The 23,731-nt window shown below is 48.2% G+C and overlaps 1 protein-coding gene across 1 annotated transcript in view; it reads right to left on the bottom strand.

Annotated features, from left to right (window-relative positions):
* The window catches only part of Tg (thyroglobulin), an 83,735-nt gene that overhangs the window by 40,706 nt on the left and 19,298 nt on the right, over positions 1-23,731 (bottom strand). The window contains exons 11-22 of the mRNA XM_008843188.1: positions 22,127-22,366; positions 18,173-18,310; positions 17,747-17,824; positions 17,132-17,244; positions 16,126-16,228; positions 15,058-15,258; positions 13,771-13,983; positions 12,464-12,618; positions 12,094-12,250; positions 10,460-10,684; positions 3,958-4,107; positions 260-430 (exon numbers count right to left, since the gene is read on the bottom strand). Coding sequence (XP_008841410.1) covers positions 260-430; positions 3,958-4,107; positions 10,460-10,684; positions 12,094-12,250; positions 12,464-12,618; positions 13,771-13,983; positions 15,058-15,258; positions 16,126-16,228; positions 17,132-17,244; positions 17,747-17,824; positions 18,173-18,310; positions 22,127-22,366 — 1,944 coding nt within the window. The remainder of the gene's footprint in view (positions 1-259; positions 431-3,957; positions 4,108-10,459; positions 10,685-12,093; positions 12,251-12,463; positions 12,619-13,770; positions 13,984-15,057; positions 15,259-16,125; positions 16,229-17,131; positions 17,245-17,746; positions 17,825-18,172; positions 18,311-22,126; positions 22,367-23,731) is intronic.

Raw genomic sequence — 23,731 nt, 5'->3', positions numbered from 1 at the left:
TCTTTTCTCCTTGATAAAGTATTCATGGGTCAGTCTTACAATGCCTGAAACTTACTTTCAAATGATTCAATGATAAAAAGTCCCAAATAGTAACAGTTATCAGACCCAGGTGATTTTATTATGTCCCCAACTTTGTAGCTTAGAAAATTTCCAGAATAGGAAATTGGAGACAAACAAGCTTTCTGTGTCTCTCCCTTTCTGAAGGGCCCTGGAGACCTGGTTCCCAGCAACCATAGCTGATGTGACAGGCAACACTTACTCAGACACTGAGAATCCGAGAGTGGGGTCTCTGACTGTGACCACTGCAACCTCTGCCCCTCACTGTCCATACAGAAGGCCTCCCCACTGTCCCTGTCCTTCTGGCTGGCTCGGTACTGGCCATCCTGGTCACACTGTAGGCCGGCCTCATTCCTCTGACAGTCAGTGACACCTGGAACAACAGATAGGCACAGCAGTCAGGACTCTGTGGTCCCCTCCTTCTCTCCTAACTCCAAGGCCCCTGGACATTGGTAATGGCAGAGTCCCGTGGCTGACCCAGACATTTTAGCTTACAGTTCTTCAGTGTGTCCACCTTCACCAACACACCAGTCAGGCTTCTTGTTGGAGCCAAAAAGCGCCTTCCATCCAAATTCCTTCACCAAGTACCACGTGTCATCTGCTGCCCTCAGGGTTGTGAACATACCAGCTTCTCTGCGCCCATCTACTCAGACACAGACTTTATATACTGATCTTACTGATCTTTTCCCTTCCTTCCTTCCTTCCATCCTTCCTTCCTTCCTTCCTTCCTTCCTTCCTTCCTCCCTCCCTCCCTCCCTCCTTTCTTTCTTTCTTTCTTTCTTTCTCTCTTTCTCTCTTTCTCTCTTGTTATTTTTGTTTTTGCTTGTTGTTTATTGAGACAAGGTCTCATATAGCCCAGATTGGCCCTGAACTCACTAGGTACCTGAGGATGACCTTGGACTTCTGATCCTCCTGCCTCTGTTTCCTGAGTGCTAGCAATACAGGCACGTGCCACCATGCCTAATCTATGTGAGATCAAGCCCACAGCTCTGTGTACACTAGACAAGCACTTTGTCGGCTGAACTATATCCCCAGTCTAAGTGCTCATCTTTCTGCTGGTGTACACTGCCCTAGGCCTAGCTGTGTGGCCTCTTCACCACTCACAGGCTCCACTGAATGTTGTGTCTCTCATGTAGTTTATCTCTTCAAACTCAAGGGGAAATTTAATCCCCATAATCAGGTACTAAGAATGAAAGAAAATTTAGGGGTGATTAGCATTAGGTGAGGCCTTAGGCTGGAGACCCCATGATGAATCCTGGTGGCCTTAAACATGGAATCAAGATCAGGACAGGCACAGATAGACAAATGTTCCTTGTCTCTGGCTATGTGTGATGCCCTGCATCCCCTTAGGACTCTGCCAACAGGGGCATCATCATATGGGGCCACAAGATCTTGCATCCCCAGAACCATGAGCCAAAAGAAACATCTTTTCTCTATAAAGCCTGACTGTATCAAATAGCTCATCATTCAAGAACAGAACTATGGGGCCACATCTCAATCCCTATGGCCTCAAGGAAGCACTCTTGCTATGGTCTGAATGTGTTCTCTCTTAAAATTCAGATGTTGGCATCTAATCCTCAGTGTAATGGGAGTAGGAGATGGGGCCATAAGGAAGTGATTAGGTCATGAGAGTGGAGCCCTCAGGCATGAGATTAGTACCCTTTAACAGTGGAGAAGGGAGCTGGCACATACCTTCTGTCATGGAAGCACACCGAGAAAGGTGCAATCTATGATATTTTCAGCAGGCACAGAACCTACTGGCATCCTGAACTTGGGCTACCAGCCTCCAGAATGGTAAGAAACAAAGATCTGTTGTCTTTAAATCACCAAGCCTACCATAGCTTCTTCTAGCCACCTAGCAGACCAGGACATCTTCAGATACCTGGCTTTGTCTTGTCCAACGCTACACACTTTCCCTGGGACTGACATCTCTCCTTCACAGAGGGATCGGTTCTAGATGTGCTCCTGCCTGAATCTCCTCACTTTGCCAGTATCTGGCATGGAATACACATTCCCTGTGAGTTTGAGCTGGATCCACAAAGAACAGCTCTCTCCCTGTACTCAAGTTACTTCCCCTTCCTGAAGTCCTTTTTCCTCCTGCCCCCAGCCTCTGGAGCTCTCCACTAACACTGCTCTGAACACAGGAAGATGCATGAGGAGTGGTTATGATGGAGTCCAGTGCTCTCTGGCTGTGCAGGTGTCTTCAAAGCCCCTCAAGCAGTGCCTGTGGGGGAGTATCATACATTAAACACTTCCTGTCTTCTGGCTATGGACTGGATGCTATATCTGCTCCAGCCCATGTGCTGAAGCCCCAGTTTTCCATGGGATGGAATTTGAAGAGAGGGCTTTTGGGATGTAATTACAGGAAAATGAGGTCAAAGTTTGGAACATGGCAGAATTTATGTCTATACAAAGAGGAGGTCAGGAGGTCTCTGTGTGTGCACCACATAAATGCCACATAAAATAAGCAGCCAAAGAGCCCTGACCTTAACACCAGTACCGCACTTTCCCCAACCGTACCCTCCATACCCGACTATGTTGGCACACTGTCCATGCACCATGAGAACCATGGAAAACCAATACTTATCACTTCAACTACCCTGTCAGGTGATATGTCAGGAATGTGGCATCACCACTCTGTGTAAGAGAGCACAGAACTGGCAAAGAAGGAAAGATGCTTGATTTGGGTCACCGTGCTGGCAAGGAGAGAGGGCCCAATCAGGCTTTAGCTGATACAGGCATCAGCATTGGTCCTTTGCTCACCTCTGCCATGTCCTCTTTATGATGAGGGTCAGTGCATGACACTGACCCCTTTAAGAAAGTGCTTCTTTGGAACAGGGACACCATGTCAGGTCACATCTACCTATGAGAGCTAAAGTCAGTGCATAAGGGGAAGCAGAATCCTAATGTCAAGGACACTCTGTTGGGGGGGGTGGGGGGTTCCTCTAGGGAACAGCAAGCTCCTGCCTACACAAATCTCTCATTTAGAATCTGTCAGAATTGTCATCCTATAAGCACAGGCCTCCTTTCCAAGGAAACTTCCCTCAACAAAGAAAATGACTTCATCTCTTTTGATCACTTTTTTAAAAATCTGGAAACTATTCACATTGTAAGCAACAAAAGGTTGCTTTTTACTAACATAATTTCAGACTGACATGAAAAGATCTATCACAAAGCATAGGGCCTTGCCAGTAAAAACCCAAGGATGCCCAGGTAATTGTTTAGTAATCAGGTCAAGAGAAATCACGTGACATACGAGAAGGCCAAGTCTATGAGGCTGGCAAACACAGGGCCAGAAAGGATTGAGTATGCCTGACGCAGTAGTAATGAGTCTTGGTGGAACAATCTTCCACTTCCGGATCTGATAAGGTTGATTTACAAAAATCAGAAGTTTCAGAATCAGACAAAACTAAGATCAAAGATCAGCTGAGTTAGCTGCGTGGCTCTGGCTGTTACCTCGCTTCTCTGAGCCCTCACCTTTTCTGTAAAAGTTGGGCTACACTATCTACGTGGTAAAGTGGTTGGGAGGATTGAAAGAGACCATGAAGGTAACATGCGTAACCTAGCCTAACACGGGACCAGTATTCATAGAGGATGGATTTCAATTATGATGCTGTGTGCACAATGGTTCTTGATGGTGGGAAATTTTACCCTCAACCACACAAGAGATACTTGGCATTGCCTGGAGTCAAATTTGCTTGTTACAGCTTGGGGAGAGGCTGCTGCTGGCATCTAGCAGATATGGGCTAATGACACTATTAAACACCCTGTCACTGCAGGACAGTCCCCACAGTGAAGAGAGATCTGTCTGCAAATGTCTCCAGCTCCGAGGCTGAGCAGCTGTGCAGTGTCCCACTATGTGGCAAAGCTTCTCTTTCAGAGTGGCCCTGAGGCACTTACAGTGAGTCCAGCTGAAAGCTCCGGTGGAGACAGTCGTCCTGCCCCTGGGACAAGGCACACAGGCCGAGCTGCCTGCCCGTTCTTGGTAGAAGCCAGCAGGACAGGGAACGCATCGCTCATCCTGAGAGTAGCTTCCTTCAGGACACTTTACTAAGGGCACAAACACAGAAATGATGTTAAAGGGGAACACTTGCTTTACAGCCACAAGGCAGGACTCACCAGGCTGAGGAATCCTAAACTCAGCCCAGGATCCAATTGTTGCAACTAATGAGAAACAACTGAGCCTTGGGCTCCAAAGCCAAGAGCTCAGCCATGAAGAAGGCAGGCAGGCCCTGCTCCTCAGCAGCTGAGGACCTGCAGGAAGTAAGGGATTCAGGCAAGATTTCAGATGGGAGTCAAATGAGGCAGGAGATAAGAAGCACATTAGAGAGTAATGTCCTCTGAGAGGGTAACACTGGAGAGCAGAGTGATGAGGAGGGCCTAATACCAGGCAACATGACGAGTGAAAAATCTGCATGGTGGGAACATGAAGACAATGGCTAGTCACCGAGCCGGAGCTGAGCTTGCCAAGGGGAGGGAGAATGGCAGAGATGAGGCTGGCGGCAGTGGAAAAGATAAGGACCATCCATAGTCATGAGAATGTGTCCCCAGTTAAGGGCGTGGTGGACAGTGGAGGGTGCAGGCAGATGAGATGAAGTCTCACTGCCGAGAAAGCTGTGGGGATCTTCTGGGATCATTTTCCCTGTGTGAAATGCAGTGAGTTGCAGTACCTTATTGGGGAGTAATGATATGAACATGCAGCATCTATCATAATACCGGGCTCACGTGTGCCTACAACAAACAACTACTTTTACCTTGAGAGAGTCCTATCTTAGAGCCAACATTAACATGCACTCTGTTCAAACAGGTGTTCCTTGATGGGGTAATTCAGTACCATCTCTCTTGACTCATGGCTTCTGTCCCTGTGGGTCATCGACTAACAGAACTGCTCACTCTGGAAATGGGTAAGACTACTGGGGTACCCAGCAAACAACATGAAAGGCAGTTCTTGCTACAAGGACTTTGGGGTTTCTGATTGCTTCAGACAGTCCAAGTCTAACTTCGAGAGTGGGAGCTTTTTTCAATTTGGCATCCTGATGCCAGTGTCTTTCTACAGTCCTCTCCCAAATTACAGTGCGCATCTGCCAGTACCCAGTGCTTTCTGTCCCTCCGACACCTCTGGTCTCTCCTCATTTCCCTTCTCCAATATGACGTAGACTGGGAACCTAGAAGGCCAACTGGAGAGATGCATACCTCATAGGGCCTCCAAGTTAGAGGCCCAGGAGCTCTGTTGCAAGGCTGATGGCTCAGAGAAGGGTGGAAAGGACCTTGTCCTTTCTACTGGTTCAGGGTTATATTTCCAACAGTTTGTCAAATAATGTCAAGAACCAAGTTTTGCTCAGTAAAAGGTGGAGCAAAAATCTTGCTCACCCTTGGTACAATCACTATGCCTAGTACTCTGCTGTGGATGATAAATGCATTAATATATTACTGCTAAGCATTAGTATTTATTACCATCTCACAAGTGACGTGACCAAGCCAAGGGTACTCAGGCATCACTTCCTAGAGTGCTGTCCTAGAAGAGGAGCTGAATAGAATTATAACACGTCAAGCACAATACCAGATGATTTTGTGTGTTGTCTCACAACTCTATGAAAAGGATATCTTCCCTGTAGAAAACTGGGGGTCAAGGTCATAGTTGGCCAGGCAGTGAAACAACTGGCAACAAAGACAGCACAAAGGGATGCTGTGTTCTGAGATGGAGCCAATTACTAGCTACTGTCCCTGGTCTGCATGTGTACTGGGCGTCTGAGTAAATCAGAAACTCGAACCACATCTTGGAAAGTGGTAAGTACTTTCCTAGTCTGCCCTAGTAGTGAATATCCTTCCTCTGAGAATAAAGTTTCATTACTTCTATGAGTCAGGTTCATGACCTTTTTTTCTTTTCAAGTGAGTACCCTGTAAATTCAGTGCTAAAGGAAAAAAAAGCTTCCAGGTTAGTGCAAGTGGCTCTGCCATCTCCCCCCAGGTGCTGGTGAGGACAAGAGCAGAGAGCTGGGGGGATGCCAGCAAGACCAGGGTGCCATCTGCATGAGGCGCGTGCAGGCTGTTTCCCCAATGCAACTCTGCGCCTGCTGTCAAGAGTCTTTCCATATGAAGGGTGCTTCTGTAGGTCAGAATGGGGCAGTGCCTGTTGATCATCCACCTCCCCTCAGCAGGTGGCTCCTCTCAAGACCAGGGAGTCCATTGTGGCCCCTGCATGTTCACCTTCACCTCCGACTACCTCCCTCCTTCAGCCAGAATCACTGAGAACTTCAGAGCAGCTCTCTCCTTTGCACAATACAGCAGCTGCCCACTATTTGAGTTTGAGAGTTTACAAGGCTTTGAGATACTTCCTGCCTGCCCCTCTCACAGCCCTGAGCTGTGACACCCATGTTTTGCAGAGGAAAAATATACCTATGAAGAAATGGCATAGCTCTTTACTTCCTGGGAAGTTCACAAAAGTCTTGTCAAATTCTAGCCCTGTCACTCTCCAGTTCAAAATTCTCCCATGGTGCCCCATCAGTGGTCCACATCTCTGCTTCTTCTGTCCTGTCTCTCTGGGTCACCTGCTGCCACATTTCCCACAGACCCCATCTACTACTTTTGCACTAATCTCCATTTCTAGAATGGTCTTTGCTTTGGTGCCCCAACACAGACACAGACACAGACACAGACACAGACACAGACACACACACACACACACACACACACACACACACCACATACTGCTCTCTATCTGCCTATCTGAGCAGCAATTCCTACTTACTTCTCCAGACCCCATCCACCACCTGCTTCCCCATCATGCTTTCCTGACTGCCCTGGAGGGCTCTTTATGCCACAGTCCCCTGGTCAAGTCATGCGTCTTCCCTGAACTAAAACATGAGTTCTTTCAAAGTGGTGCCACGCTCTTTGCTTCTTTGCACATGTGGCATGGTTTTTGCACATAATTATATTTTTAAAGCTTAGATGGATGAATGGATGAGAGGGAGGAAGGAATGAAAGAAAGAAGGGGAAAATCCTTAACACAGTACCTCAGAAAAAACTTCCCAGGGAACCAGTTCTATTATAAGAAATTATAGTGGAAAATAATAGAGGCTACATGAAAATTAATGTCATCCAGAAAGGAAAATGGAAATTCTAGACAATTTCCTCATGCTCCTCAGTACCAGCAGGGAACTTCAGGGAAGCCATGTGGATGCCTGGAAACAAGGTGAACAAATCAGACCCCCAATAGCGCAGCAAGCAAGGACTCCACTTTCCAGTTGCATCACTTCCCAGGATCAGGACAGCCATGTCTACATGGGTCATGGGAAGGAAAGCTCCTTCTGGCCCCAATCACTGCCCTCCCAGGGGGCTACCAACACCAGACCCAGAAGATGACACGGAGAAACCCTGCTTCACCTCCACAGTACAATGCTCTTCCTTGAAGCTCCACAGCTGTGTTCCAGATGTGTTTTAGAAGGAAAGGAGCCAAGAAGCAGAAACTTACTTCTCAGAGTACAAGCTTTCACTGCAACTCCCTTGTCGAGAAGGGAGAGGTGTGATGCAGGACTGGAACCAAAAATCCAGAGGCAGATAAAGCCAACACGCACTCATGTCTACACTGCCAAATAGCAGGGGCGTTTGTTGAGAGTGGGTCACAAGCAGAGAAATGTGCCTTGTATCAATGAGTTCATGTTCTTAGGGAGGACAATCAACTTTTCCCTTCCCTTTTCCCAGAATGATAAAGTGCCAGAGACAGGACTCAAGCCCAGGTGTGTCTGACTCTAAAGATCAATTTCCTACGTGTGTACAGGAAGCTGTAGGTCCCAGCTTCCTCACAACATAGGGTGGGCACACTCAACTCTGGACAGAAATACCAACAAGGCCACACATGTGAGAAACCCACTGAGGGTTGTCAGATGTCAGCACGGATACTGGAGAAAAAACAAGGTTTCTGTGTTGCTTTCATGAACTCATTCTGGACCTTTCTTCCTAAAGAGAGAAGGAAGGCTGAATGGTGGGATGTTTGTGAGCCAGTAAAAAGATACAGCAGCCGGGCATGGTGGCACATGCCTATAGTCCCAGCACTTGGGAGGCAGAGGCAGGCGGATCTCTGCGAGTTCAAGGCCAGCCTGGTCTACATAGTGAGTTCCAGGCCAGCTGGGGCTACAGGGAGACCCTGTCTCAAAAAGACAAAAAAAAAAAAAAGAAAGAAAGAAAGAAAAGAAAAGATACAGCAGTGTTTATCTGGAGCAAGGCGGCCAAGCTGCAAAACTCTACCAATGCAGCTGGCCTTCTGCATCGGTAAGTTGAGGTTTATTGGAATCTCGTCCCATTTTGCTTTTTCCAGGGACTGAATCAAGCTATTGAGACAATATTGCATGGCCCAGAAAGTCACAAATATTGGTTACATGGCCCTTTACAGAAAAAGATTGCGAAGCCTATTCTCAGGCCCTTTCTTCAGACACCACCCTGTGCTTCTCAGAGGGCTCACTGAAGCCTTTCCCACCCTGATGCCAGCTGCTGATTTCCAGAGCTCCCAATCATCCACACAGGGTATATCCTCCAGGCAAAGCCCCGCTAGCTAATCCTCCACACAATAATAGAAATTGATAGCCACTACTGATCAAACACCCTAAGGAACCTTGGGATTATGTTTCTAGCAGGGCCCATTATTTCATGTGTATTATAATATTAATACATATGTCACTATATGCACATAAACCTGCACACCCCAACTTATCAGAATTAATTGGAGAAGCCTGGGACAGTGCATATTAAAGTCTGAAATACAGTGGCAGGAGTCTGTGAGACTGGCCTGGTTTGTGATCTGTTTCACCCATGCCGGCAGGTGCTACCTGCCACTCCTCCAATTTTTCATCCTCCTATTTGAGCAGCTGGGGGGGAGGGTAGAAAGGCAGATCATGGGTTCTGGTTCAAGAAGGCCTGGGGTTTCTAACCACTGATCCTGGGTTTGATGACTTCAGGTTGCACAAAACCACCTAACAGAACCTCTGTCTCTTGATCTGTCTCAGGGGAAAAGGCCCTGTTACCACGTATTCTTGTGAGATAATTTTTTTTTGGTCTTTTTGAGACAGGGTCTCCCTGTAGCCCCAGCTGTCCTGGAACTCATGATGTAGACCAGGCTGGCCTTGAACTCACAGAGATCCACCTGCCTCTGCCTCCCGAGTGCTGGGATTAAAGGCGTGTGCCACCACGCCCGACAAGATAAATATTTTTAAAGCTATACTGCAGAGTGTAAAATCTTCAGCAAATACTGGCAGAGAGTGGTTGTGCTTCTGTTCCCTGTGCTAGGATGAAGCCGTTGCTCAAATCCAGCTTTCAATCTGGTGAGGATTTCAGAAAAGAAAAGTCAGTGTAGCTTTTGTGTTGCAACCAATATAAATAATGGAGAAAAAAATAACTGAGAACATCTCTCTCCAGCTCAATAAAAATGTCTCTCCATCTTCCATGTGGGAAGGTCCCCACTTTATCATGAAACCATTGAAACTTTGGTGATAAGACAGAATGATGTCCTCCCCAGCTACACCCACAGATGACCACATCCCTATCCCTAGAACATGCACATTAAGTTATGCGGCCAAAGGGAATTAAAGCTACAGATGAAATTAAGGTCACAAATGAACTAACCTTGTAGTCAGGGGGAGCATCCTGAATTTCCCAGCTGTGGGTCATTAAAAGGACTCTTAAATCAGAAAGAGATGTGATTCAGGAAGCAAGGAGGGTCAGAAAGCTATGGTGCTGTTGCCTTTGACAATTAAAGAGAGATCCTAGGCCAGGAAGTATAGCTGGCCTCTAGAAACTGGTGTTGCCAGATCCCCCAGGGCCTCTGAGAGGAACGCAGTCCTGAGGATGCTTTGATTCTAGCCATAGACCCATGCTGGAATGCAACCTGCTGAACCATGATAATAGACTGAGTCTGGGGTGATTTGTAATGACAGCAATAAGAAAATGACACAGCTTTCATTCACTTTGCAGCTGCATTCCTGTGGAAATGATCTTCAAAGCTGCTCACCAGCTAGTGCAGGAACAGCGAAGCCAGTCTGCAACAGGTCTCATCTCCCTGAGCCACAAGATTGGGCTGGCAAGTGGCCAAGTTGAGGAGTGACATCTTGCTACAACCAGACCACCAAATGTCCACTCAGGTTATAAGGCAGACAGTGAATTTCTTGACACAGACAGTGAGCCAGCCGCAGAGGTCAAGGTGGGGCAGAACTAGCAGAAAGGACAACTTTGCACATTGACTTCTTCCTCCTGCCCAGCTTTATGGACAATAACTAGTAGGTAAAGCCCACACAAAGTGGAAAGTGGAAAATGCTTATTGACCAATGTATGGATGATGCCTTGGAGTTTGGGGGCTCTTCTTGAAGCCTCTGAGGCTCCAGACCACAGTCCAGAGAGGTGGGGGGGCACTTACCACAGCCCAGAGGATCCTGATTATCTTCACTGGGGGTTGAGACTCGGTAGAATCCTTCCAAGCATCCCAACCGGATCCTGGGAGAGATGCCAAAGTGGTCCCCATGGAGGAAGTAGAGGAAGGTGTCTGCTGAGAATGTCTTGGAGTCCAGATCAAGTTGGAACTTGCCTCTTTGGATGAGATCTGTAAAGCGTCCAAGGAGATCCTGACCCAATAAGATCCTTTCTGTAAGACACAGAAAAGGCAGAGGTCACCCAACTGTTCACTGCAGGGTCAAGGAGGATAAAGAAGGGCCCAGCTGTGTAGAACATCCTGGTGGAAGGGACATATGGGCATCATGTGCTCCCTTGCTAGACAGAAGGACAGACCAGGCTCAGAGATCAAGATTGGCTGGCCCAAGGTTACAAGTGAGTCACACATACAAGTCAAACTCCAGTCCAAGTCTCGGGCTCTATGGCACCAATGGGATGCAACTTGGTATAAAATAGTACGCTTTGTCATTAATCTAAGGTATGCTATCCAGATACTCAGCCACCGCAGTCTTCAGAAGCCACCACCTCTGAGCCTGGGTGTTTGCATCTGCTCAGTAGGTATGGGAATGCTTTCAGATGGGGAGGTTCCCGAGGGACAGCATGACTATAGGGGCTGCCCACAGGAAAGGCATGGCCTTCTGGAGGCAACACAGCTTTTACTATTCTGCTAAACATGAAGATGGATATAGTTTCCCAAGAAGAAATCAAAGGAGTGCCACATGAAGTGCTGGGGAAGATCCGTGTATATAGCAAACATCCATGTTGCAACTTGTCATTGGAAAGCCAGCCATGGCCTGAAGCCAGTCATTACTGTCCCCACATTGAAGGAGGGGACAAACATCTCGGTTTCTGCAATATCAAATGCTTCCAAGTTATGAGGCTCTCTCAGGGGTAGGCTGAGGGGATCCCTAATTTATAGATTATTGCCATGGCAACAAGAGGAGGCCAAAAAGAGTGATAGACTTGCAGCCTGCTTCCTGAGAGATGCTTTAGTCATGTTTTCTGGGATTTCTGTCCATAGAACAGAATAAGTTCTAGCTACTGAGTGACCCTGGTTGTCTTGCCACCGGATGATAGAAGAAAAATAGGAGTTACCCTTCAGACCCTGCTTGGAAATATGAGGAATACCTCCTAGGCTACCAGAAAGCTCATGGAAACATGGCTCAGACTCATGACATTCCTCATACCACTGACTCTGCCCTTCCGCTGAGATCTCTGTGGTCTCTCAATTCACCCCTGTCATAACTGTCTGGGAAGGGTAGATACACATTGTAAACCAGTGAAGACTCACTCTCCCCACTTCATCGCTCGTTCATACAGTCTGCTTCACCTCTCCACAGAGAAAATCAGAACTAAAGGATGCTCATGGAAGTCTCTTAGCCTCCCTGTTGCTTATCATGCTGTTTGTCCCTGTTGCAGAACTCTGCTGACTTACATATATATGTTTTCATATGCAGCTAGCTCTTCCCAAAGGCCAGGCACATGACTCTCCTTCACTGTCGTGAGAAAGCTGGTGCTTTCCCCAGCTCCATTAGAAGGAAAGCGTCTGAGGCCTGATGAGGCTGCTCAGTTTCTTCAACACGGTAATGAAGACACACATACCAATGCTCTGCAAATCTGGAAGCGAGGCCACCGAGATGTCCTCAAGCCGTAATTTCCACGTGACATTCACTCCTAAACGCTCCGAAGTCAGACACCCCACCTGTACTGAGGAGTCGTCACAGACAGGACTGGAAACCAGGGTTCCAAACGTCTTCACCTACATGGGGAGGGACGTCTTGGTTCAGGGACACAGAGCAGTTGCTGATGTCAAGCCCATGTCAGAAGCCTAAAGGGCATGCATTTACTCCTGTAATCTTCCACCACCCTGCTCCCAGGGACGAGGCACTGGAAAGTCCCTTCCCCACTTGAGGTTTCCTGACAGCTGATACGTTCAGCCCAAGTCCTCACTGTGGGGAAGGCCAGCATGTACCTGGATCTGGCAGAAGCCACGGGCTGTCAACTCATCCTGTATGAGGACCTGGAAAGCCTGCAGCAAGCCAGCGTAGTCAGCACTACACATCTTGCCTGGTGGGAGCAGTAGCTGAAAGTGCACTCGGGTCTGCACGGTCTGCCACAGCTGGGGCCCTGCAGCCAAGCACATCAGGTCAGTGGGACTCTTTCCTATACAAAGAGCCCATCCTCATTTAGCTTAAATAGCCAGCACTGCCATTTTGCACTTCCATCCTCAGGGGCTCCTGCTTTCTGACACGCTGGTGTGACTGCTCAGAGCTACCTCAGGCTTTAAACCAGGGTGCTTCACAAGGCTGTGACATTCTTTCTGGAAAATTTTCCCTACAGCTCTGCACATGAACGCCACCACGCCACATGGTTCTGCAAGCTAAGAGTAGATGGTATCTAAGGTTGTGCAGTGTTCCATGGTGCTCCCCTTGGTCTTGATTTCAGCTTGAGACCACTCTACCACAGACAAAGGGACAAGTTTCTTATTTTTCCAAATCACGTCTTAGACTTTTTCTGGATGAGAATCCTCTATAACCCAGAGTGCTTTGCAACTAATATTTCCCTGGACACTGGCAGCCAGCTATATAGCCTAGGGATCCAGACCAGTCCTAGGATCTGAGTCTCTACCCAGGATGTCCTTCCATCCTGAAGTTTTGGTTGTCCAGTTCTGCCTGGTCTGTTGGAGCTACTCCTAGCCTGACCTTGCCAAGTCAGGCATGGCTAGAACCCCATGCTACCACATAGTCACATATGTGTGTGCTTTTGCTTTAGTCAGGTGGGGTCAGTGTGGCACCAGAAGGACCTGTGCACAGAAAGAGGATGGTGTTTACGTAAGCTACTGACATCCATCTGGCACAGGGCTTGGACCCCTGCAGTGCCAGGCATTTACCATGGAGGTCCACGTGGACATGGGGAGAGGCTAGAGGTCACTGTCAGGCTAGATAAACAACACTAAGCACATCATACATGGTCCCAAACTTGGCTGCTGGGACATCTACCAGCTGAATGTCTGTCCTGAATCCAAGACACCCCGGGAGAACTGGAATGATGGCAATTCTCCCATGAAACAGATGGCACCAGAGAGCCACAAATAAAGCCTAACTCCAGGAGCTGTGGAGCACATCTGCTCCTTCTAGCAGTGCTCCACAGGGCCAGCTCCCCTACTCTGGTGCCACCTGGCTTTCTATGGAAAGGCTTAATTTAAATGGGAGAGAGTTTCCTCAGTCATGACCCTAAGAGGGAGCAAAGTGTACGACAGATACCCCAGAAGTCACTCACGCTGGCAGGCTTGGGGGGATGGTGGTGGCGATACCCAGCGCTGACTCTCCAGGCTACACATCAATGGACCTGATGGGAATACGCTCTGGTGGCCCTGGCGGCAGAGCAGCTGGCATTGCTGGACCACAGCCCCTCCTGGGCCTGAGGTTGTCTCACAGAGGACCACTCCACCAGCTACATCAGGTGCAGAGAACGGCAGTGGACACTGTGGGCCTGGGACCAGGAGAAAGGACAGTCATGGGCATCTGCCAGGCTACAGCCCAGCTCCTGCCCATCTTTCTGTTTTCCTTAGTTGGTCCCTTTCCTGTTTGTTCCCTGATCTCAGGCAGGGCCCAGGCCTTTCCTCTCCCTCTATGCCTAATCTATAATATTTACTAACATCTCTATTCCCTGTCCTGAAGTAAGGTATTCATAGACAGTTTACCATGCCTGGTCATGTCAATTCAAAGTCTTGAGAACACAGGAGAAATAAAAGGGAAATAATCCTATTGGGGCAGGGTAGATTTTTCTTTTGTTGTTGTTGTTGTTTTGTTTTTGTTTTAGACAGGGTCTTGCTATGTATGTTAGACAGGATGGCCTCAAACTGGTGATCCTTTTAGTGCTGGAACTATAAGCATTGTCTCTATGGTAGGTTCTTAAATAGTACATTTTGAAATGTAAAGATTTATTTTGGTATTCTAATATATACTCATACGATGTATATCTCAATATCTGATAGTCAAATAACTTTCTAGATAACAAAATGAGCAGTTGGGGTGAAGAGACAGTTGAGTGGCTAAGAGCACTTACTGCTCTTGTAGAAGATTCAAGTTGGTTCCCAGCACCTATATGAGGTGGTCACAACCATAACCCCTGCTCCGGGGACTCTGATTCACCTGTGGTCTCTGAGGGTATCTATGCTCATATACACATACCACCTTCCCAACACACACATGGAATAATAAAAATAAATCTTTTTTAATGAGCAAGTTGATAGCTCTCTAGATGTCAGAAATGCAAGTCTCCCTTGAGATCCTGAAATTAGGCTGCTTCTCCAAACCAGGACAACAGGGAGAGCCATCCCAGACTCCTCCTCTGGTAGTAGCACCAGGCTCTTTCCAATTTCAAACCTAGGCTGTTTCTTTGGAAGTGCACACTGGTTTCCACAGCCTGTCAATCAGCCCTGTGCATATCCCTTGCGTGTTCTTTGCCCGTTCCTGTTCCTACAGCTTAGCCTCCCTGAGACTCCCAGCCCAGGTATAGGATGAGGCTTGCAGCCTGTGATTCTTCCAGTGGCTCAGGACTTACTCTCACAGACAGGCTTGCTGCCCACTATGCGTGTCCCAGGAACCTCTTCTCCACTGTCCAGGGTACACCAGCAGCTTCCCTGGGCCAGGTCACACTGCACTGGGGAGAAGCCCCCATCGTGTGCCTCACAGGCTGGTAGATAGCCAGGGCCGACTCTCCTAGACAGGGCTCCGCTCCTGAGGACATCGCAGAGGCCTGGGCCTGGCCAGAGACAAGTGTGGGGAGCAGGGCTACAGCCTCTGCTCCCTGTGTAGGCACAGCTATCACATCCCTCCCCCACTCCTGCCACCCTAGGCCAGCTGCCTGCAGTGTCCCAGGGGTCTCTGCCCTGTCCCTCCCATTGCCTGGCCTGGAGTGGCTCATCCTCACACATTTCAGTGGCGAGCAGTTGGAAAGAAAGAAGGCAAGGGTGCAATGTGGAGCCATGGGGAGGCCCTGAGTTAGCAAAGAGGACTGTGGAGGCTTCTAGAGAACTGCTGGGAATCTGTGAGACTCAGTTGGATAGGAGTGCTTCCTTCCAGGCTGGAGAGCCAGACTGAATAAAAGTCTGGAAGAGAGCGTGTCCCCTCCCTTCAAGTGCTGATCACAATTTGTTACAAGATCCCAAGCACGAGCAATGCAAAGTAAAAGAACCAGATGCCCCACAGGAGCCTGACCTGGGGCCCCTTGGCTATACCAAAGAGTTCTGGCTTGGACCTGGGGTTAATGGAGCTCAGTGGTCTCCGGCAGAGAGGACACAAACACATGGCACTGGGGAGACATTCTCTGGGGTGTGGGGTCTGTAGTGCTTCAGGGCAACACAGTTGCTGTCCCCCAACGCACTAATGATCCCTTGGGCAGGGACAGATGCTGGCTAGTGCTTCTTGGTTCCAAAGCACAGACAGCTCCTTCCACACTGACTTCTCTGAGAACTGTTAAGATAGAAAGAGCACCTATTCTGTAGATGAGAAAGGTGGGCACAGTGGGATCAGGATTTGTGTTCCCAGCTGTGGGGGTAGCAGGTCTGAGACTATACCCAGTGCTCACTAGGGAGGCCATAGGGCAACAGGGGGAGGAACAATTACTCACACTGAGCACTGCTGTTTGTGTCTGGTGGGGTCGCTTCTCCTGAGGCTGGGTCCACACACCAGGTACTCATCCCTGATGCCTGCAGCCTGATGTACTCTCCTGTCTGAAATGAAGTCATCGTCACCTCATCACAGGCAAAGCTTTGCAGCTCACTTACTGGTGGGAGGAAATCTTAAAAGAATTTCCCTTTGCAAACAACTGGTGACAGCTTCTCAAACAAAAGGGAAGGTTCTGCATTGAATTGATGCTCTGAAATGATGGGTACAGCAACCCACGAACAAGGGCAAGTTGTCCCATTTGAGGACAGGGAAGGTCAAGGTTCATTCTGAAGTGATGGAGCAATGTCCCAGAGCTGGATAGTGACAGGTTGGGCCCAAACCATCTAGCCCCAAGCCCAAAATCACTGGTAATCAGGAGCCTTAAAAGGGGCCTTAGTGCTTGTAACTAATAATACAGATATGTCATATGACAGTTACCCAAACTCCATCTCTGGCTGGGGACCCACACAACAGAACCTACCAGTGTTGACTCTGCCTTTCCTGGCCTGTGTTAGGGTTCGCTGGCCTGACCCTGCAGGTAACCTTCCCAAGGACATATAGCCAGGTTCTAGCAGGACTGGGACAGACACCCTTGACTCCTGTGATCTTTTCCCAGTTCATTAAGCCAAATGAACCAAAAAACTAGAAAAGCCACCTCAGGAATGGAGAGATGGCTCAGTGGTTATGAGTACTGACTGCTTTTACAGACAACCAGGGTTCAATTCCCAGCACTCACATGGCAGCTGACAACCATCTGTAACTCCAGTTCCAGGGGAATTTGATGCTCTTTTCTGATTTCTTTGAGCATTGCATGACATACATGAGCATTGCACTTACATACATGCAGGCAACACACTTATACACATAAAAATAAAAATAATAACATTTATAAAAAGGAAAAGCCACCTCAGCCAGAGAGGCTGTGTCAATGACACTTTGTACCCTTTCCTGAGCCCTCGGAGTCTCACCTCCAGGCAGGCAGGAGTGAACAGGACTCCCGGGGCTGGGTTTCCTTGGGATCCAGTCTGTTTCCAAGCAGAAAGCAGCCCATTGACTCGGGATCGCTCACAGCTTGTGGGGCCTATGAGAGAGGGGAGTTCTCAGCAGATGGTCATGAAGATGAGGGAAGGTAGGGAGCCCTGGTTAACCCTAGCGCTTTTCAAAGAGCTGGAACCTCAGAGGAGAGGCAGGCTGTTGTTCAGGAACAGAGACACACAGGAATGGTCTGGAGCTTTGAGGGGTCCAGGGGGTCATTCACTGATGGCCTAGAGCTAACCTTCAGTGGGAGCTAGGCTGCAGGAACAATGTGAGGTGGTGCTAAAATCTCAAGAGTGGCTGGAGCTGCCCAGGAGCCAGGGCCCAGGGACCAAAGTCAGGCTGTCACTAGTCTAGCTCTTCCCTGCACACCCATAGTAGGAGAACCAGTGAGAAAGGGCCAAGGTCACCATGAGCCCCAGGCCTGGGGACTTGGGAAACTGTGTCCAGGGCATACTCAGGGATAGTCTGAAGGGCTAGACACTTGAGTTCTCAGTTGGGTGACCAAGCTGGCTCCAGAAGCATAGGCAGATGAAGGCTTCACTTACACTGGGGCCTCTGGGAGGAGCGGGCAGTCAGCGAGGCTGGAATCAGCTCGCCTCTCTCATCCACACACCAGCAGTAACCTGGAAAACAGCCACAGGCAAGAAGCTTAGGATGCATGCTGGGGAGTCTCCTGAGCATCCTGTGAACGACTTCCCTGCTTTTCAGTCATAGGACTACAGCAAGGTGGCCTATCTGTCGCCTGGTCCAGGCCCCCTGCCTGACATTGTCTATAATTCTAGGACCTTAGCATCCAATGTTCCCAGAACCCAAGCAATTGACATCAGGTTGACTGAATGTCCCTCCTTCCCTGTGTAAGGCAAGGGGCCTGGACCAGGCCAGAGAGGCTAAGAGTTTGTCCTAGTTGCTAGAGGGGCCAAGATCTGGTTTGCCCGCCTCCCATTTCACTTGCCATCCTAAGGTCCTCTTACCTGTCCCAGTGTGGCACTGCAAAGGCATCCAGCTCCCCAGAGCATCACACTGTGGTACATAGGGGTCCAGCTGCAGAGGGCTGACTGCTCCAGCTGACTCTCCCAGGGAAGCACGGCGACCCCTATAGAAGTTCAAGGCTAGAGCCACAGAAAGAAAGAAGAGTAAGGAAGTTGGCCCCTGGGCTCTGTCATTGAGATAAGCCAAGCACACTTCTCAACATGCCCTGATCCCACATAAGATGGCCTTCCTATAAACTGACAAACATTTCAACCTGAAGCATCACAGAGGCTCCTTGGACAGCTGGTAGGTGCTCAGCAGATTGCTCTGTAAACATAAACCGTAGGCTGCAGGTGGAAGAATCTCTGTAGCTCTCTGGTAACTTCACATAGAGCTGATTAGGCCAGTGGGTAGCTTCATGCCACCTTACTCCAGATAAGAGTCATGAGCAGTGAAGGTACCAGGCACTGTCCACTGGTTGACACCACACAGTCATGTGTTCAACCTTTTAACATTGCAACAGGACATTGTCATCTACAAAGTTCACACTCAAGAACCATACCGTGGAATTACAAAACTAAAATCTCAAAAGAATCTCATAACACTTTAAGTAAGTTCATGGTTCTGTGTTGGGCTATATTCATAGTTATCCTGGGATATATGTGGCCCATAGGGCTATGGGCTAGACAGACTTAGAACATGCTTAACTGAGTTATCTCCATGGGTCTATAAAGCATTCTCAACTCAGCTGATCAGTGACAACACTAAGGCAGACAGATAAGACACTTAACCCTGGTCTTGCAGCAGGACATGGAGGGTAGGCTTTGACCACATGGGGCCAGCCCATGCTGATTGTCCTCCTAGTCTTCTCTGCCACACTCTTATGAATTGTTTTCCTGCTCTTCAAAGCCTTGTAATCCACAGAACCTTACCCAATGTTCCCAACAGCTCCACAAATTCAGAACTGTCACCCATGTTAGAACTAAACTCAATGAGAAAGGCCAAGTGAACCCTGCTAAGGACTCTGCACCCAGTCCACAGCTCTTCCACCCCATGTGGCTCCTCTGCATAGCATCCACCCCTATTTCTCCCTCTACCTCCACACATCATCTGCCCCTACCTCTCCCCCACCTCTGTACAGCATTCACTGCCTTTAACACAACAGGTACATGCTGATCTATTTGTGTAAGTGTTCTTTTCCCAGGCTAGTGTTTAGGATTCATGCAGGGATTCACACTTATTTTACATTGGCTCATGGCGCGTACTCAAGAAATAATTAAACCTGTAATCCCAACTACCTATAATCCTCCCTCTGGGAGGCAGAATCAAGAGGCTCTCAAGTTGGAAGCCAGACAGGGCTACAGAGTAAGCTCAAGGCCAACATGGGAAACTTAGTAATCTTTCCCTTTAGGAGGCAGAGGCAAGATGATCTCATGTTGGAGGCCAGTCATGGCTACAGAGTAAGTTCGAGGCCAGCATGGGAAACTTAGGGAGTTAACTTCTCTCAAAATTAAAAGAAAAAAAGGGGGGAGTCCTGGGGTTGATATGAAAAAAAGGGGAAGAAATGAAGAGAGAGAATGAAAGAAGAAAGAAAGAAAGAAAGAAAGAAAGAAAGAAAGAAAGAAAGAAAGCAAAAGAGAAAGAAGGGAGGGAGGGAGGAGGGAGGGAAGGAAGGAGGGAGGGAGGGAAAGGGAAGGGAGGGAAGGAGAGAGAAAGAGAGAGAATTGACATAAAGGCCATGCATATGCACCCTTGAGACGAGGCAAAGAGGTGAGCAGTAGCCAAAGCATGCAGCCATCTGGTTCAGGTCCCCCAGCTCCTCATCCTGGGCTCCCACCACTCTCCTACATGACTGTTGTCTCTCCTATTTGGCCTGCAATCTCCTCTCTACAAATGTGGGTGCCAGAGCTAAGGTTGTGGCTCCTCCTCCAGATCCCAGAGGACTGCCATCTCTGGTACAAGTGGGGCAGTAGCTGTCTTCTGCATACTAGGGGAGTTCTTCCCAACCTGCTGCACATTGGAAATGGGCTTCATGGTTCCAGAAGAAGATCTTGCAGATATAAGGACAGCACCAACCCCCCATCAGAAACCACCTTTGAAGTAGCCTGGTGCTATGCATGGGGCTCTTGAAGCTGATAAGCCTCTGTGTAAATTCAGATACCACACCTCTTGACTATATAACCAGGAGCAAGTAGCCAACTTGCATTTGCTCAGGGTTATGTGTTATATACCATATCAAAAGAGCTAGTAGGTGATAAGCCATGTGCCATGCTTTTCTCCAGCCTCACCAGATTCTAGACAATGCTGCCATGTTCTGTTGGCCATAGGTATTTTGTGGCCTTCAGTCTATCTTTGTTCTGGGCCCTCAATCCCCAGCCCCTCAAAGTAAAGTGCAGCTGGGATGCCTCATTCTTTCTAGAATCTTCTTCTTTGTAGCCTCAGGCATGCAAAATCATGAGGCTAGCTAGAGAGGAACTTCTCAACTTGACTTCTGAAGAAAATGTCACCATGCCATGCACTGACAAATCTCTGGCACCAGCAGCTTCATTTCCTCTGCATCCCCATACTGTGAAGGGCCACTGGGGCCTCTCCCTGTGAGTGCATCAAGCTCCATCCATTCACAAAATTTCAAGTAACTACTTTCCTGTCAGAATCAGAAGTGCCCAGGTCTCTGGGGAATAGAGAAAGGGGGTAACTAGGCAGAATAAGGGGCATGGAAAGAGGAGGGAGCAGCAAGGCAAGTGACCACAGGACTGCCTGGACCAGGTGCTGAGCAGGCCCTGGACACAAAGGAAGGTTAGGATGGTACCGTGCGTTGGCCTCCAGAGCAATGGTCTGGTAATGGAGAAAGGCAGGAAATGGAGCACTTTGTGAAATCCTTCTCTGGGGTTAAAGACACCATTCCCAACCAGCAGCAGACACCACCAGGGGAAGGTAGGAAGTCTCCATCCTTCTGCAAGGGATTCACTCTGGCTTTGCACAAGTGTTGTCACTCAAGCCTGGAATGGTTTAAACAGAGAATCCCCTGAGAGTACTTAGAAGGGATGGAGATCCAGGTGAGGCTCAGAGAGAAAGAAAGAGATGGATCCCATATCCCTGTTGATATGAGGTCAGCGAGAACTCAGTGGGGTCAGAGCCTCTGGCTAGAGTAAGCTGTGGGCAGAGAAGGAAGGACACTGGCTCTCAGATGATCTAGGTCTTGGCACTGACTCCAGGTGCCCCAAGATCAGTTGAACAGAGCACAAGGTATTGAGGGTATGGACCTGAAGCCTGGATCACCAGGCTGTTCACCTTAACTTCCATAGTTAGTAGATGCACAGTGACTTAACCAATAACTCATCTTCTCTGTTGTAAGAATCAAGACGGTGGCAAGATGGTGTAAGAATCAAGCTTTGTTCTTTGAAAGTGTTAGAGGATTAACACAAAGATCTGACTGTGTGCTTAGAGCTTAGCATGCAAGTGTCTGCTCAGGAGCTTGGTTCAAGCACTGTGCAGTTGTTACTGAACCACATAACTATGGCTCTCTTCCTCTGTCACATACAAAGTTGACATAAGCCTTTGGGAGTTGCTCTTTGGATGGGCTCACATGAGCAATGGTTCCTCAGGAATGAGGGTCCTCTGCTTTCTCCTCCAGGTAGTCCCTTCAGTCTTGGGAATGAAGGGGAACGGTTACAGTTGTGTGGTGGGGAGGAAGTATACAGAGTCACTAGCATTTTAACAAGGCTGTGTTCTCAAGCCTGCAGGCACCATCTGCAGTACACAGTGTGGAACCCATGGTAGCTCCACTGGAGGATCTGCAAGACTTTGGGAAAAGCTGTGGCTGGGGTCACAGAGCCACCCTGCCTTTCCAGAAACCCAACAGACTGGGGCAACCAAGCCAAATCCTGGAGAGCCAAATGCAAACTTATGCTTTCCCCAAAGAGATGCTGTAAGAAACTTCAGCACATAGTACTCACTGGACCGTGCAGCCAAAAGAATGGCATATTCGCCCCCACGCAGAAACTTCTCAGAGAAAGCCTCCCGGGATGGGTAGAGAGGAGGAAGGCTGAGCTCATCATTGGTCAGCTGGATTCCCTTGGCCGCTAGGAAACTCTCTCCCAGGGGAAAGGAAGAACTGTTGGAAGCTAAGACAATCTCTTCTGTTTCCTTAATGAACTGCAGGACACGAAATTTCACTTCCTCACAGGAGCCAGGACCTAGGGCAATAAAAATACAGATGGAATCATTCACCAAGCCCAGCTCGTTCTGCTTTGTCTTCTTCCCCTCATTCGCTCAGCATTCATGAGGGAACCTCCGTAAGATTAGTGATACGTAATGTTCACACCATGCCACGTAAAAATTTAATCTGTGTAAGTCTGAGAAGATACTCCTCAGTCCCATGTGTCCTCCTTTCATTTCTGTTGCTGTGACAAAACATCCTGACCAAAATGCAACATGGAAGAGGAAGGATTTATTTGGCTTACATCATTGAAAATAGTCAAGGTAAGAACTTGAAGGCAGGCCTGTTTGTTATTCTACATAGCATTACTTACAACCAATTAACTCACTTCGCAACCAAAGAAGTACAGTGGAACCTTGGAGAATGCTGCTTGCTGACTGGCAGACAGGCTTATACTCAGCTAGCTTTGTTATAAAGTTCAGGACCCTCTGCCTAAGGAATGGTGTTACCCACAGTGGGCCCTCCTACATCAATTAGTAATCAAGACAGTCCCTCACAGACAGGTTCACAGGTCAATATGATCTAGTCAATTTCTCAACTGAGATTCTCTTCCCAGATAGTTGTAGGCTGTTCCAAGTTGACAGTGAAGCTAACCAGATGAGACTCCAGCCTGCAGAAATCATATAACTTGAGCAAGTTCCCAGATAAGTAACTGACTCAGAATTCCAATCTAGACAGTCTTACCCTAGAAACACTGATCTGAACTATATCTAAGATAGACAGGTATGGGGAGGTGGGTGGGTGGCTGGACGTAGAGGTTGAGATACAGGTGGACAGACAAGTGCTGCCATCCATAGATTTATTCCTGTGCTTGTGTAAAGAGCATGTCTCCCAGAAATGCCCTTGGTCCCTACTGTTTACTCACTTTTTTAGCTATCTGATGATAGATAATGTGCTTGGCTTCTCTAAACTTCAGCCCCCTGAACAATGGGGGTTACAGGCACCTCTATTCCAATTTCTCATGAGATGCTTTAATCATTCTGAGAGGGTCTATAATTGAAGGGCTTGGTACAGGGCATGTACATGCTGCCCCATAGTTATCAGTAGAAGGGAAGATACCCTGGTGATACTTATTTCTACCAGACACATAGTGAGTTCAATGGAGGAGGTGCTCCTTTGATTCTTTTGAGGGCATGAGATGAACAGGAGCCTTTAATTTCTGAAATTTCAAAACATGACTGTGTTCTTAATCAAATATGTCTTGATTCCCTTCTCTGTATGTGTGTGGGAGGTCTGTGTATGTTTACATATTCATGTATATGAGTATGGAGGCTCACATGCCATGGTATGCATGTGGAGATCAAAAGTACAGTTCAGGTGTTGATTCTCACCTTCTACTTTG

Source organism: Nannospalax galili, unplaced genomic scaffold (assembly GCF_000622305.1).
Source record: "Nannospalax galili isolate Female #2095 unplaced genomic scaffold, S.galili_v1.0 scaffold620, whole genome shotgun sequence".
NCBI lineage: Eukaryota > Metazoa > Chordata > Mammalia > Rodentia > Spalacidae > Nannospalax > Nannospalax galili.
Note: the sequence above shows the minus strand (reverse complement) of the source record. Positions and strands in the feature narration are given on the sequence as shown.